This window comes from Mobula birostris, chromosome 28, assembly GCF_030028105.1.
Source record: "Mobula birostris isolate sMobBir1 chromosome 28, sMobBir1.hap1, whole genome shotgun sequence".
Lineage (NCBI taxonomy): Eukaryota > Metazoa > Chordata > Chondrichthyes > Myliobatiformes > Myliobatidae > Mobula > Mobula birostris.
The window spans coordinates 189,660-207,965 of NC_092397.1; the positions used below are offsets into that span (position 1 = coordinate 189,660).

General features: G+C 44.7%; 1 protein-coding gene across 1 annotated transcript in view; it reads right to left on the reverse strand.

The window, feature by feature from the left end:
- Positions 1-18,306, reverse strand: part of LOC140189163 (RAS guanyl-releasing protein 2) — a 139,817-nt gene that overhangs the window by 47,857 nt on the left and 73,654 nt on the right. The window contains exon 2 of the mRNA XM_072245860.1: positions 3,864-4,059. Coding sequence (XP_072101961.1) covers positions 3,864-3,957 — 94 coding nt within the window. The 5' untranslated portion in view covers positions 3,958-4,059. The remainder of the gene's footprint in view (positions 1-3,863; positions 4,060-18,306) is intronic.

Genomic DNA, 18,306 nt, shown 5'->3' on the forward strand with positions numbered 1-18,306 from the left:
ACTACGTTACCCATCACTACAGTACATCACCCATCACTACACTACATCACCACATCACTACACTACACCAATATCAATACACTACATCACCCATCACTACAGTACATCACCCATCACTACACTACATCACCACATCACTACACTACACCAATATCAATACACTACGTCACCCATCACTACACTACACCAATATCAATACACTACGTCACCCATCACTACACTACACCAATATCAATACACTACGTCACCCATCACTACAGTACATCACCCATCACTACACTACACCAATATCAATACACTACGTTACCCATCACTACAGTACACCAATATCAATACACTACGTCACCCATCACTACAGTACACCAATATCAATACACTACGTTACCCATCACTACACTACACCAATATCAATACACTACGTCACCCATCACTACAGTACATCACCCATCACTACACTACATCACCATATCATTACACTACACCAATATCAATACACTACGTCACCCATCACTACACTACACCAATATCAATACACTACGTCACCCATCACTACAGTACATCACCCATCACTACACTACACCAATATCAATACACTACGTTACCCATCACTACAGTACATCACCCATCACTACACTACATCACCACATCACTACACTACACCAATATCAATACACTACGTCACCCATCACTACAGTACATCACCCATCACTACACTACATCACCACATCACTACACCAATATCAATACACTACGTCACCCATCACTACACTACACCAATATCAATACACTACGTCACCCATCACTACACTACACCAATATCAATACACTACGTCACCCATCACTACAGTACATCACCCATCACTACACTACACCAATATCAATACACTACGTTACCCATCACTACAGTACACCAATATCAATACACTACGTCACCCATCACTACAGTACACCAATATCAATACACTACGTTACCCATCACTACACTACACCAATATCAATACACTACGTCACCCATCACTACAGTACATCACCCATCACTACACTACATCACCATATCATTACACTACACCAATATCAATACACTACGTCACCCATCACTACACTACACCAATATCAATACACTACGTCACCCATCACTACAGTACATCACCCATCACTACACTACACCAATATCAATACACTACGTTACCCATCACTACAGTACATCACCCATCACTACACTACATCACCACATCACTACACTACACCAATATCAATACACTACGTCACCCATCACTACAGTACATCACCCATCACTACACTACATCACCACATCACTACACTACACCAATATCAATACACTACGTCACCCATCACTACAGTACATCACCCATCACTACACTACACCAATATCAATACACTACGTTACCCATCACTACAGTACACCAATATCAATACACTACGTCACCCATCACTACAGTACACCAATATCAATACACTACGTCACCCATCACTACAGTACATCACCCATCACTACAGTACATCACCCATCACTACACTACATCACCATATCATTACACTACACCAATATCAATACACTACGTCACCCATCACTACAGTACACCAATATCAATACACTACATCACCCATCACTACACTACACCAATATCACTACACTACATCACCCATCACTACAGTACATCACCCATCACTACACTACATCACCATATCATTACACTACACCAATATCAATACACTACGTCACCCATCACTACACTACACCAATATCAATACACTACGTCACCCATCACTACACTACACCAATATCAATACACTACGTCACCCATCACTACACTACACCAATATCAATACACTACGTCACCCATCACTACACTACACCAATATCAATACACTACGTCACCCATCACTACACTACACCAATATCAATACACTACGTCACCCATCACTACAGTACATCACCCATCACTATACTACATCACCATATCATTACACTACACCAATATCAATACACTACGTCACCCATCACTACACTACACCAATATCAATACACTACGTCACCCATCACTACAGTACATCACCCATCACTACACTACATCACCACATCACTACACTACATCACCACATCACTACACTACACCAATATCAATACACTACGTCACCCATCACTACACTACACCAATATCAATACACTACATCACCCATCACTACACTACACCAATATCAATACACTACGTCACCCATCACTACAGTACATCACCCATCACTACACTACATCACCACATCACTACACTACACCAATATCAATACACTACGTCACCCATCACTACACTACACCAATATCAATACACTACGTCACCCATCACTACAGTACATCACCCATCACTACACTACATCAACATATCATTACACTACACCAATATCAATACACTACGTCACCCATCATTACACTACACCAATATCAATACACTACGTCACCCATCACTACACTACACCAATATCAATACACTACGTCACCCATCACTACACTACACCAATATCAAATCACTACGTCACCCATCACTACAGTACATCACCCATCACTACACTACATCACCATATCATTACACTACACCAATATCAATACACTACGTCACCCATCATTACACTACACCAATATCAATACACTACGTCACCCATCACTACACTACACCAATATCAATACACTACATCACCCATCACTACACTACACCAATATCAATACACTACGTCACCCATCACTACAGTACATCACCCATCACTATACTACATCACCATATCATTACACTACACCAATATCAATACACTACGTCACCCATCACTACACTACACCAATATCAATACACTACATCACCCATCACTACACTACACCAATATCAATACACTACGTCACCCATCACTACACTACACCAATATCAATACACTACGTTACCCATCACTACAGTACATCACCCATCACTACAGTACATCACCCATCACTATACTACATCACCATATCATTACACTACACCAATATCAATACACTACGTCACCCATCACTACAGTACACCAATATCAATACACTACGTCACCCATCACTACACTACACCAATATCAATACACTACGTCACCCATCACTACACTACACCAATATCAATACACTACGTTACCCATCACTACAGTACATCACCCATCACTACACTACACCCATCACTACACTACATCATATCACTACACTACATCACCATATCATTACACTACGTCACCCATCACCCATCACTACACTACATCACCATATCATTACACTACATCACCCATCACGACACTACATCATCCATAACTGAGTACTGGAGGTGGAACACACTAGGGAACTGGAGGGGTAACACACAAGTGGAGTAACAATCTAGGGAACAGGAGGAGTAACAGTAGTGGAAAGGAGGGGTAACACACAATGGAACTGGAGGAATAACGCAACAGGGAACTGGAGGGGTGACACACTAGTGGACAGGAGGGTAACACACTAGGGAACCGGAGGGGTAACACACAAGAGAACTGGAGCAGTAGCACACTAGTGGACAGGAGGGGTAACATTCTAGAGTACTGGAGGTATAACACAGTAGTGGACAGGAGGGGTAACACACAATGGAACTGGAGGAGTAACACAACAGGGAACTGGAGGAGTAACACACTGGTGGACAGCAGGGTAACATACTGGGGATCTGGAGGAGTAACACACTGGTGGACAGGAGAGGTAACATTCGAGAGAACTGGAGGAGTAACACACTAGGGAACTGGAGGGGCATAGAGAGGAAGTGCTCAGAAGTCATGATGTCAAAGAGGTGGATGTCTTAATCGATCCTGCAGCTTACCAAACTCTTTGATGCACTCCTCAATCAACTCATCAATAGTGGCTGACTTCACCGTCTTCAGGAACTCTGGCAGCTTCTCCTCTTTCCCAGACATCTCAGCTGTTTATCCCAAAAGTGTCAGAAGCCAGACGTCTGGAATCCAGACAGTTGGAAGGCAGGACCAGGTTCAATGTTCCTTCACTTCAGCTTCAGAGTCCTGCAAAAAAAGTTTTTTAACCAAATTTAAACAAAGGAATGCAAAAAAAAAAAATGCAAACTAGAAGGGAATCCCCTCTGATAGCTTAACTGACATTTACCTCTCCATTCCTCACCTTAAACTGGAAATGAGATTTCAGAGCTTGATGGCATTTCCATGTTGTAACTAATCCATTCTTAAACCAAGAAGTGAGTTGGGATGGAGTGGACATGACTACAGAATCCTGGAGAGGGAGATGTTCTGGAATATCTAGAAGAACTTAAGGGGTCAAGGAGCATGTATGGGGGCAAAGGAGTGGCCAAAGTGTGGGGCCAAGACCATGCATCAGGACTGAGAGCGTAGCAGGGGTGTCCATGGGCTGGATGATCTCATTCTGCTCCTTTGTTTTTTGGAAATCAAAGTGAAAACGAAGGATGAGACAGAGGCTGGTAGCTGTATTTGGAATGAGCTACCAGAAATGGTAGTTGAGGTGGGCACATTATTAAGATTTAAAAGTCATCGGATAAGTCCATGGATAGGAGAAGTTTTGAGGACTGTAGGCCAAACGTGAGCAGGTGAGACCAGGTTGCTGAGCAACGTCATCAGCATGGACAGATTGGGCCAAAAAGTCCTGTTTCAATAATGTATGACTTTATAGTTATGAGGAACAAACACTATGGCCCACCATGCCAACAGTGCCCATGATGTCAATTTAAGTAATGGCATCAATATACAGAGGGAAAATATTATGAAGATGGAGCCAAATGAGGAAGCATAGAGACAGAGACTGGCGGTTGATAGGTACTGCACTGCCTGAGTCGGTGGCGGAGGCAGATACACTAGTGAAGTTTAAGAGACTACTAGACAGGTATATGAAGGAATTTAAGGTGGGGGCTTATATGGGAGGCAGGGTTTGAGGGTCTGCACAACATTGTGGGCCGAAGGGCCTGTACTGTGCTGTACTATTCTATGTTCTATGTTCTATATAGAACCAGGTAAGCAGGGGTTAATGGACAATGAGTGTAGGTTGGGAGAGCAGATAGGAAAGTTGAACTAAGGAAGAAGTCCAGGTGGAGAGATAGGCTGTTGAAATCAAGGTAATAAGCAAGGGAGAGATGGAAAGGTGAACAAAGTGAGAATGCAACACACATAAGATGCTGGAGGAGCTCTGCAGGTCAGGCAGCATCTACCAAAGTGAATAAACAGTCGAAGTCTCAGGCCAAGACCCTTCTTCAGGACTCCTTTGGGAGAGAACCTGATGGACTGGTGGGAGTAGAAAATGAACCTACAGGTGTGAGGACCTGAACCTGGAAAACAGTGGTCATACCATTGGACCGTAGACTAATCCCAGCAGAATTTGATTTGTTGTTCTTCTCATTGCTATTGGCCTCACAGCACTATCATTGTGTTTTCAGTTGGTAGGGATTGCTTGGTAACCAGATGTGTGCAGGATCAGTGCTAAAAACATTTTACCAATATCTGCTCAACTAAAAGCACTTTCACAACTCTTTCCAACTCAAACTGCTTGATCAAATTCCTCTATCATCAGGCAAAGTCCTTGTACATCCTGTATTTTATCCATACCTCATACACTAACAGCATTTCCCACTTTGTGTCAAGCATCTGAATCCAATTCTTGCTGAATAGACCTGTCGGGAACTGCGTACTACGAATGACCCCAGTACTGGCAACAACTCTCTCGTACTTGGTGTATACACCGCCACCATATGAGCAACCATTAATTACCCACTGATAGAAACCAGAGTCAGTAAAACAGACTGCAGATGCGGAGATTCACCTTTCACAATGAATCCTGCTTTATTTAAAGTAATCCAACTGGGATTTTGCTCTATACTTTACAAATTCCCCTCCAGTCATGTTAACACTTTAAAAATCTCATTGCTGCACACAGTTTGGGGTTACTGAGCTCTCACATTCTCCAATGCTTTGACACTGTCACCATCTGCAAAGTACCTTCGTATGGAGAACCATTTTCCTCCAACAGCTTCTGCTGTCTCCCCATCAGTGTGCCACAGAGCGAACTCTTTGATAGCACGCTAAGGTCTCAGAAGTGGAGACGTGAGAGACCGCAGATGCTTGAATCTGGAGCAACAGGCAATCTTCTGGAGGATCTCAACAGATCATGCAGCATCCCTGGGGGAAGAAAGGAATTGTCAACCCTTCGGTCCAGAAGCCAGGATTAGAACAACCAGGCCAGTGAATTTTGGGTCAAAACATTTTGTTTTGACCCAAAATGTCGTTAAGTCCTTTCACTCTCCACCATCGTGCTGACAGGTGCTGCCTGACTTGCTGAGTTTTTCAGGTTGTTTGCTGCTTCAGGTACCAGCAGGAAGTTTGTTTGCTGATGTCTCAGAAGTGCATGTTCAATCACACTGATCTATTCTGAATTGCTCATGTGGAGACAAAAGCGGAATAACAGCTCTTATTTTTTGTCAGGATAACGCTGATCTGTGGTCTTCATTGAGACAGTGGCTCAGACATAGAGATGGGTTTTGGGGACAGAGAGGGGAGTCAGAGGTCAAGATAGTGATTAGGGATAGTGATGTGGGATGTCAGAGGTCAGATTAGGGGTTAAGGACAGGTGTAGAGGAGTTAGACATCAGACCTCGGCTCCATGCTCCGAGTTTGAAGTCCAGTGATGTGGTAGGGTGGTGAAGGAGATCCACAGTCAAAGACCAGAGACTAGGAATCCGTGTGAGCAGGAGGGGCGTGAGGAGGCACAAAAAGAATGTCTCAATGATTATCATCCAGTTGTACTTATACCCACTGGGATAAAGTGGTTTGAGAGGTTGGTGACAAAGCATATCAACTCCTGCAACACACATCAAAGTTGCTGGTGAACGCAGCAGGCCAGGCAGCATCTGTAGGAAGAGGTGCAGTCGACGTTTCAGGCCGAGACCCTTCGTCAGGACATATCAACTCCTGCCTGAGGAGTGAGTTGGATCCAATCCAATTTGCTTGCTATCATCAAAGGTCAACGGTAGATACCATTTCACTGAGTGTTCACAGCTCTGGGACATCTAGAATATGGTTTCACAACATGGGGTCTATGGCATAAAAAAAGTTAGGGACCCCGTTCTAAACATTGAAGATGCACATATTAGGATGCTCTTCATTGACTACAGCTCAGTTTTCAAAACTATTATACCCTCTAAACTGAGCCCTCAATACCTCCTTGTACGACTAGATCCTCGATTTCCTTACTTGCAGACCTCAGTACAGATTGGCAACAACATCTTCTCCATGATCACCATCGGCACACAAGCACCACAAGGATGGGCGCTTATCCCTGTTCTGCTCACTTTATGCCTATAGGTCTGTATGGCTAAGTACAGCTCCAATGTCATATTTTAGTTTGCTGATGACTTCGCTGCTGTTGGCGGAATCAAAGGTGGTGACAAATAGGCACAGAGGAGAGAGATTGGAAATCTGCTTGAGTAGTGCCACAACAACAACCTTTCAATAAACATCCGTAGAACCAAAAAGCTGATTACTGACTTCAGGAGCAGGAAATTAGAGCAGAGGCAGAGAGGCTCAGTAACTCCAAATTCTTCGGTGCTATCATCTCAGAGGATCTTTCTGGGAATCAGCATGTAAGTGCCATCACAAAGAAGACACAACAGCGCCTCTGCTTTCTTAGATTTCTTAGAGTTTGTGTAGATTCAGCATGTCATCTAAAACTTGGACAAACTTCTATAGATGCAGAATGGAGAGGATCCTGACGAGTTGCATCATGACCTGGTATGCAAACACCAATGTCCAAGAACAGAGAAGTCAAGAGAAAATGGTGGGTTCGCCCCCGTCCATTACTGGTAAATCCCTCCCAATCACTGAGCACATCTACTAGGAGCACTGCTGCAAGAAAGCAGCATGCATCATCAAGGACCTCCACCATCCAGGCCATGATCTCTTTTTGCTCCTTATAACAAGAAGGAGGTACAGGAGACTTAGGTCTCATACCACCAGGTTCAGGAACAGTTATTACCCCTCACCCATCAGTCTCCTGACCAGTGTGGATAACTTCAAACACCTTAATTCTGAACCGATTCCACAACCTATGGACTCACATTTAAGGCATCTACAACTCATTTTCTCAGTATTATTAAGTTGTTTATTTGCACCGTGTGTCTTCTTTTACACATTGGTTGTGTCAGTCTATATTTCTGTGTATTTTTAATTGATTCTGCTGTATTCTTTGTAGTTACTGTGAATGCCAGCATAAAAATGAATCTCGGGGTAGTGTATGGTGATATAAATGCATCAGAAAACCAAATTCCCCACAATTCTCAGTGAGGACCCTCCTGAACCTTTGAGTCAAACTGCCATGAGTTTAAGTCAAATTGTGGCCATACACTCCCAGAGCAGGAATAGAAGTCTTTCCATTGAACATAAATATCTCACTAGCCTTATTCAAAGAAGTGTCTTGCCTTACCTTAATAGATTTCCACAAACAACATCACTTTTGCTATCCATTGTGACATTAGTGTCTGTGTGAAATCACAGTTACAGAGATATTCAGAGATACAGTTATAGTCGTATACTACATCCAAGTGCCTGAACCATTTTAAATGCCTCCCGTGCCTCTCTTGGTAGCACACTCTGAGCACCCATCACTCTTAATGTAATAAACTTGCCCTTTGCCTAACCATCTCCTTTGAATTTTCTCCTTCACATAAGTGCATGCCCCCTTTAGACATTCCAACCCTGGAAATACGATATTGTCCGTCTTTCTGTGCTTCTCATAAACTTACAAATCTCTATCCAATCTCCCTTCAGCCTCTGGCTTCCAGTGAAAATAACCCAAATTTCGTCACTGTCTCCTCCGAGCTCACGTCCTGTAACCCAGATAAACCTCTTCTGTACCTTCTCCAAAGCCCTAACATGGTTCCGATAATGGGGCTGAATTAGATGCAATATTCCAAATGGGGGTGAACTGTTGTTTTATAAAGCTGTAACATAACTTCCCAACTCTAGAAATGAATGCTCCGTTAGAGTTATTGAGTTATAGAGCACCAGAAAAGGCCCTTCAGCACATCTCAACCATGCCATCCACAAAGCCAATCAATGCTAATCCTATTGGACCTGTATTGCTCCATTGCTTGTCCATCCAATTACCTGTCCAAAATTTTTACACAGTGTCATTGCATCTTTGTCCACCATTACCTCAGGTAACTCGTTCATTACAACCACTATCCTCTGTGTGACAAACATCCCCTCAGCTCCCCCACCCCTCAAAATCTTAAAACTACAGCCTGCAGTTTCAGGTACCCAACTCTTTGAAAAAGATTCTGATTATATCCCCTATCTAATAATTTTATAAACCTCAATGACATCAGTCCTCAGCTACAGATGGAACAGGATCAGCGTGCTCAATCTCTCATTATAACTACAGCCCTCCATTCCAGATAATGATCTGGTGAATCTCCTCTGGTTCTACTCTCTTTTTCCTGCAACATGACAGCCAAAACCACACATAATGCTCTAAGTGCAGCCCGATCAATGATTTCTACAGCTGCTCCACAGCATCTAACCATTTACATTCAATGTATTGGCCTAGAAGGAGAAACATGCCAATAGCCTCACTCACTAGACTAATCACTTGTGACACCAATTTTAACACCTCATTCACCAGACTAATCACTTGTGTCACAATTTTCAACAGCCTTGTTCACTAGACTAGTCATTTGTGTCACAATTTTCAACAGCTCCTTCACTAGACTAATCACTTGTGTCACAATTTTCAACAGCCTTGTTCACTAGACTAGTCATTTGTGTCACAATTTTCAACAGCTTTGTTCACTAGACTAATCACTTGTTACACAATTTTCAACACCTCGTTCACCAGACTAATCACTTGTGATACCATTTTCAACAGCCTCATTCACTAGATTAATTAATTGTGACACAATTTTCAATAGCCTTATTCACTAGACTCACTTCTGTCACCATTTTCAACAGTCTTATTCACTAGACTAATCACTTGTGACACCACTTTCAGCAGTCTCATTCACTCTCTAATCATTTGTGAGACCATTTTCAATAACCTCATTCACCAAACTAATCACTTGTGTCACAATTTTCAACAGCCTTGTTCACCAGACTATTCACTTGTGACACAATGTTCGACACCTTGTTCACTAGATTAGTCAATTGTGATACAATTTTCAATAGCCTCATTCACTAAACTAATCACTTGTAACACCATTTTCAACAGCTCCTTCACTACATTAATAATTTACAGCACATTACAGGCCCTTTGACCCACGATGCTGTACCGAGCACGTAACCTACTCCAGAAACTGCCTAGAATTTCCCTACCGGATAGCCCTCTATTTTACAAAGCTCTATGGACCTATCTAAAAGTCTCTTAAGAGACTATTGTATCCGTCTCTATTACCGTCACTGGTAGTGCATTCCATGCACTCACCACTCTCTGTGTGGAAACTTACCTCTGACATCCCTCTTGTGTCTACTTCTAAGCACCTTAAAATGATGTCCCATCGTGTTAGCCATTTCAGCCCTAGGAAATAGCCTCTGGCTATCCACACAACTAATCACCTCTCACCCTCCATCACTCCAAGGAGAAAATGCCAAATTCACTCAACCTATTCTCATAAGGCACACCCTCCAATCCAGGCAACATCCTTGCAAATCTCCTCTGCACTCTCTCTATAGTATCCACATACTTCCTGTAGTGAGGTGACCAGAACTGAATGCAGTACTCCAAGAGGGGTCTAGCTAAGGTCTTATATAGCTGTAACATTACCTCTCGGCTGTTGAACTCAGTCCCATGGTTGATGAAGGTCATTACACCACATGCCTTCTTAACAACACTGTCAAACCACGCAGCAGCTTTGAGTGTCCCATGGACACAGACTCCAAGATCTCACTGATCCTCCATGTTGCTAAGAGTCTTACCATTAATATTATATTCTGTGTTCAAATTTGACCTACTGAAATAAACCTCTCCACACTTATCTGCGTTGAACTCCATCTGCCAGTTCTTAGTCTAGTTCTGTAACCTCTGACAACCCTCCAGACTATCCACAACACCCCCAACTTTTATGTCATTAGCCACCCTTCCACTTCTTCTTCCAGATCATTTATAAAAATCATCAAGATGAGTGTTCCTAGAACAGATCCCTGCAAATACCACTGATCACTGTCCTCTGTGCAGAATACGAACCATCTACAACCACCTTTTGCCAGTTCTGGATCCACAAAGCAGGGTCCCCTTTGATCCCATGCCTCCTTACTCTCTGAATGAGCCTTGCATGGGAAGCCCTATGCAATGCCTTACTGAAATCCATTTACACTACATCCACTACTCGACCTTCAATGTTTTTTACTACATCCTCAAAGAATTCAATCCGGCTCGTAAGGCATGACCTGCCCTTGACAAAGCCACGCTGACTATCCTTAATCAGATTATGTCTCTCCAAATGCTCATAAATCCTGCCTGTCAGGATCCTCTCCAACAACTTGCCCACCACTGAAGTCAGACTCATGGGCCTATAATTTCCTGGGTTATCTCTACTCCCTTTCTTGAACAGGGAACAACATTTGCAACCTTCCAATTCTCTGGTACTTCTCCTGTCCCTATTGATGATGGAAAAATCATCGCCAGAGGCTCAGCAGTCTCCTCCCTCACTTCCCACAGTAGCCCGGAATATATCTCGTCTGGTCCCAGCGACTTATCTAATTGCTTGTTACTCAATTTTCAAGAGGCTATGAACTTGTACTCGAATATTCCTCTCAAAGTGAACAGTCCTGAGATCCCTGCTATGACTGTACTGGTCCAGTTAGTCTTTGATGTTCCAAAATGCATCACCTCACTCTGTATAGTTCCAATTCCAGCTGCCACCTCTCTGTCCAACTTCCCAGCAGTTTTCTGTCTCTCTGAATCCTTCCACAACCGTGTTTCTGAATCGAGTCAGAGAGACCACAGCACAAGAACAGGCCCCTTAGCCCATCTAGTCTGTGCTGAATCGTTACTCTGTCTTGTCCCACCAAAAACAGCTCGACCATCACCCTCCATAACCCCCTCATCCACGTACTTATCTAAACTTCTACTACTCCACCAGTTCTTGCGCCATTTGCAAACATACTCCTCAGTGCATTTAATTTCTCATCCAATCATTCATATACATGACAAGCAACAAATGTCCTAGCACCAATCATTGTGGAGTACCACTGGTTATAGACTTCTAGTCGAAAAGCACCTCTCAACTAGTGGCCTCTCCCTCCCATGAACCAGCCTATTTGCCTTCAATGTTGGATCCCAGGTGTTGTAACCTTCTCGACAAGCTTACTATATGGGACATATTGAATTTGTTGCCACGGGCAGCAGTGGAGGCCAAGTCATTGGGTGTATTTAAGGCAGAGATTGATAGGTATCTGAGTAGCCAGGGCATCAAAGGTTATGGTGAGAAGGCAGGGGAGTGGGACTAAATGGGAGAATGGATCAGCTCATGATAAAATGGCAGAGCAGACTCGATGGGCCGAATGACCTACTTCTGCTCCTTTGTCTTATGGTCTTATGGACATTATTAAAAGCCTTGCTAAGCTTTAAACTTTGTCTACTCTCCTGCCTTCATCATTTTACTTAGTTACCTTGAGAAAACTGAATCGGACTTGTGGTACACAATTTCCTTTGCACAAAACCATGTTGTCTCCTTTGAGTCATTTCCATCTTTCTATATACACTTAAGTCCTTTCACAATGAACAGAATATTTTCCCACTGATGCCAACTCATTGGCCCTATGTATTTAACCTCCTTAATGCCTTTCACATTTCCTCCTTTCTGACATGGACATGATTCAGTATATATGCACGTTTCTCCCCCATCTCTCCATCAACCACATCCTTCTCCTTGGTGAGCAGCCATCAGATTTAGTCTCCTCGCATTCTCCTTCTATCGCTCGGCTCCATACAGATTCACATTCACTCCTTGAATACACTTACTCTTCTCCTGGTTATCCTCCTGCTTCTAAAAGTGCAACACGTTCTTCATCCCACAAAATCTGTGCTGAACATCTACGGCCTATTTACAATATTCAAATATTTTCAATTCTTCTCACACTCTCAGTTACTCTGGCTAGGTTTGACACCTCACTGCATATTCGGGGCAGCCAATTAACCCACTGACCTGCACGTTGTTGGGATTGGAGAGGAAACGGAGAAATGTGTGCAGTCACTGATAGGACCGGAGGTCAGCATTCAACGCATGTCAATGGCACTGTGAAGCAAACAGCCTACCAGCTGTGCCATCTGCCACCTCTGATGCACACAGATTGGCTGCTCTATTTCCACAACCATGAAACCTCAACATAGCATCACATTGGCAAAAACAGTTTCAGATAACCCCATGCTGTGAAAGGTTCTGCAAAAATACAACCTCTAGAAAGCAAAAAAGCAAACGGAGGTAACAAAAGACACATTGGTATCATGACCCAGGGGCTGAGTGCAGGAGTGAGACCCAGGGGCTGAGACCAGGACTGAAACCCAGGGGCTGAGACCAAGAGTGAGACCCAGAGGCTGAGTGCAGGACTGAGACCCAGGGGCTGAGTGCAGGACCGAGACCCAGGGGCTGAGACCAGGACCGAGGCCCAGGGGCTGAGACCAGTAGTGAGACCCCGGGGCTGAGACCAGGACTGAGGCCCAGGGGCTGAGACCAGTAGTGAGACCCCGGGGCTGAGACCAGGACCGAGGCCCAGGTGCTGAGACCAGTAGTGAGACCCCGGGGCTGAGACCAGGACCGAGGCCCAGGGGCTGAGACCAGTAGTGAGACCCCGGGGCTGAGACCAGGACCGAGGCCCAGGTGCTGAGACCAGTAGTGAGACCCCGGGGCTGAGACCAGGACCGAGGCCCAGGGGCTGAGACCAGTAGTGAGACCCCGGGGCTGAGACCAGGACCGAGGCCCAGGGGCTGAGACCAGTAGTGAGACCCCGGGGCTGAGACCAGGACCGAGGCCCAGGGGCTGAGACCAGTAGTGAGACCCCGGGGCTGAGACCAGGACCGAGGCCCAGGGGCTGAGACCAGTAGTGAGACCCCGGGGCTGAGACCAGGACCGAGGCCCAGGGGCTGAGACCAGTAGTGAGACCCCGGGGCTGAGACCAGGACCGAGGCCCAGGGGCTGAGACCAGTAGTGAGACCCCGGGGCTGAGACCAGGACCGAGGCCCAGGGGCTGAGACCAGTAGTGAGACCCCGGGGCTGAGACCAGGACTGAGGCCCAGGTGCTGAGACCAGTAGTGAGACCCCGGGGCTGAGACCAGGACTGAGGCCCAGGGGCTGAGACCAGTAGTGAGACCCTGGGGCTGAGACCAGGACCGAGGCCCAGGTGCTGAGACCAGTAGTGAGACCCCGGGGCTGAGACCAGGACTGAGGCCCAGGTGCTGAGACCAGTAGTGAGACCCCGGGGCTGAGACCAGTAGTGAGACCCCGGGGCTGAGACCAGTAGTGAGACCCCGGGGCTGAGACCAGTAGTGAGAGGCTTTCTCAGATGCTGCCAACTGCAGGTGTGCAGCCACTTCAGGGATTTCAAGGCCCCACAGCGAGATCCAAAGCGAGAAAGCGTTACAGATATCGGTTGTTTCTGAAAATGAATATCTGTGAACACCAGGCACATTGACATACTTCTGATGGATGCAGTCAAATAATTGCAAACCCTTTGATTGCTGGGGCAAGGCCCATGCTGCCATTCATGAAAACCCAGGGGCAGTACACACTCTGATTCTGGATTGCACTCACTCACACACACATTCACATTCACATACACATACACTGTCAGACACACACACTCACAGAAACTCTCACACTGACACACATTCACATACACTGACACACACACTCACATTCAGATACACTGTCAGACACACACACACTCACTCACAGAAACTCTCACACTCTCACACATTCACATACACTGACACACACACACACTCACAGAAACTCTCACACTCACACACATTCACATACACTGTCAGACACTCACACACATTCACATACACTGACACACACACACACTCACAGAAACTCTCACACTCACACACATTCACATACACTGACACACACACACTCACAGAAACTCTCACACTCTCACACATTCACATACACTGTCAGACACTCACGCACTCACTGAAACTATCATACTCACACACATTCACATACACTGTCAGACACACACACTGACACACATTCACATACAATATCAGACACACACACTCACATTCAGACACACTGTCAGACACACACACACTCACAGAAACTCTCACACTCTCACACATTCACATACACTGACACACACACTCACATTCAGATACACTGTCAGACACACACACACACTCACAGAAACTCTCACACTCTCACACATTCACATACACTGACACACACACTCACATTCAGATACACTGTCAGACACACACACACACTCACAGAAACTCTCACACTCTCACACATTCACATACACTGACACACACACACACACTCACATTCAGATACACTGTTAGACACACACACACTCACTCACAGAAACTCTCACACTCTCACACATTCACATACACTGTCAGACACTCACACACTCACTGAAACTATCATACTCACACACATTCACATACACTGTCAGACACACACACAGACTCACAGAAACTCTCACACTGACACACATTCACATACAATGTCAGACACACACACTCACATTCAGATACACTGTCAGACACACACACACACACACTCACAGAAACTCTCACACTCTCACACATTCACATACACTGACACACACACTCACATTCAGATACACTGTCAGACACACACACACTCACTCACAGAAATTCTCATACTGACACACATTCACATACACTGTCAGAGACACACACATTCTCACAGAAACTCTTACAGTCACACACACACTCACAGAAACTCTCAAACATTCTCTCACACTCACACACATACACGTAAGCACACATCCAGTCACACACACACAAACACACATCCGCTCACACACGCTCTCTCACACTCATACACATCCACTCACACACACTCTCTCGCATTAATACACACACAAACACATCCACTCACACACTCTCTCATACTCACACATATACACACACAAACACACATCCACTCACACACACTCTCTCACACTCACACACACATACACAAACACAACCACTCACACAAACTCTCTTACACCCACTCACACACAGAAACACACATCCACTCACATACATACGCACACAACCACACATCTGCTCACACACATGCTCACACTCACACACACAAACACAAACTCTCTTACATTCACTCACACACACAAACACACATCCACTCACACACACCCTCTCACACTCCCACACACAAACTCATCCACTCACACACACTCTTTTACACTCAGTCTCACACACTCACACACACATGTCCACTCACACACACTCACACTCACACACATACACACACAAACAGACATCCTCTCACACACTCTCTCACACACTCTCTTACACTCACACACCTACACACACAGACATACAATCTTTCCATACCACACAAAAACACACGGAAAGGTTACATCAGGATGTAGGAATTTCACAGTGTTTACCGCTGCAAGTCTCAGTAAAAGGTGAAGACCTTGAAAATAGCTGAATGTCTGACTCCTGATGTGCAGTTTCCTTCTGATCAAGCAAGCTTAGTTCATCGTAATCCTCGCACACACACCCAGACCACCTGGGAACCGTGTCCCACTTAAATGCAAACAGAAACTGTCAGCAAGGTTTCTGAACCAGACCTGGGCCCTAGAATCCTGGTTCCTTCACTTCTCTCCTGTGTTCACTCCCTTGCCCCCGGAGGCCCTCCAGTTTCAGACTGGGAAGAAGTATATGACCATCCACTATATCCTAACTTTTATAAATAAATTCACCTCATGGAAAACAGTCCCAGCCTATCCAGTCTCTCCTTATGCATCATGCTGTCCACGCCTGGCAACATCCTTGCGAATCTTTTCTTCCCCCTCTGTAGTTTAGTCACATCCTTCCTACAATATGGTCTCAGATCTGCACATAATGCTCATGGTCTCAGCAATGTCTAGAACAACAATAACACGATGTGCCAGCTCTTGTACTCGATGTCCTCTCCAATGAAGGCAATTTGCTATAGTTCCTTCCTCGTCACTTTGTTGCCACTTTCAGAATCATTTTGAATATCACTGTCTCACATGATATGAAACTTATTGTTTTATAACAGCAGTATATATCAAAGTTATAAAATTACTATAAGTTACAAAATAAATAATGGCAACAAAAGGAATCACAAGATAGCACTTATGGGTTCATGAATCATTCAGAAATTTGATGGCAGAGGTGAAGAAGCTGTTTCTGAATTGAGTGTGGGTCTTCAGGCTCCTGTATTTCCTCCCTGATGGTAGCAATGAGAAGAGGGCATATTCTGGATGATGAGGGTCATTACTGATAGATGCCACCTTCTTGAGGCTTTTGGAGATGTTCTTGATGGTGGGGAGGGTTATGCCTGTGATAGACCTTCTTGACTCTTTGATGACATACTGAATCTCCTCAAACTTCCAATGAAGTGTTCCGCTGACATACTTTCTTTGCAATTGCATCAACGTATTGGACCCAGGATAGAACCTCTGAGATGATAACACCCAGGAACTTGAAGCTAGTCACCCGTTCCACCGCTAACTCCTCCAGGATAACTGTGTGTTCTTCCGACTTTGCCTTCCTGAAAGTCCATAATCAATCCCTTGGTCTGGCTGACACAGAGTGTGAGCTCCTCCTGGTCTCTGTTGTACACTATGTATAAGCCGGAGCAGGATAGTGTTCCAAAGTGCATTGTTTTACACTTGTTAGAGTTGAGGTCCACCTGCCTTTCATTGGCCTACTTTTCCATGTGATCTAAATGTGGTTGTAACCATGGACAACCCACTTCACTGTCCATTAAATCACCAATGTTGGCACCTTCAGCAAATTTACTTCTCATCCAGGTCATTAATCTACATGATGGAACTATACTAATGCCACTTACCATTTGTCTACCTGTAGCCTTCTTACCGCGCTCAATCAAGGGTTTGTCTAGATACTTCTACAGTGTTGTGACTGTCTCTGCCTCTACCACCCAATCAGGCAGTGCGACCCAAATTCCAACTACTCTCTGAAGAAAAAATCTCCCTCGGATGCCGTCTGAATAACTTATTCTTCATCCAGACCAACAACACACGCAGCTTATGGCAAGCTCTGCA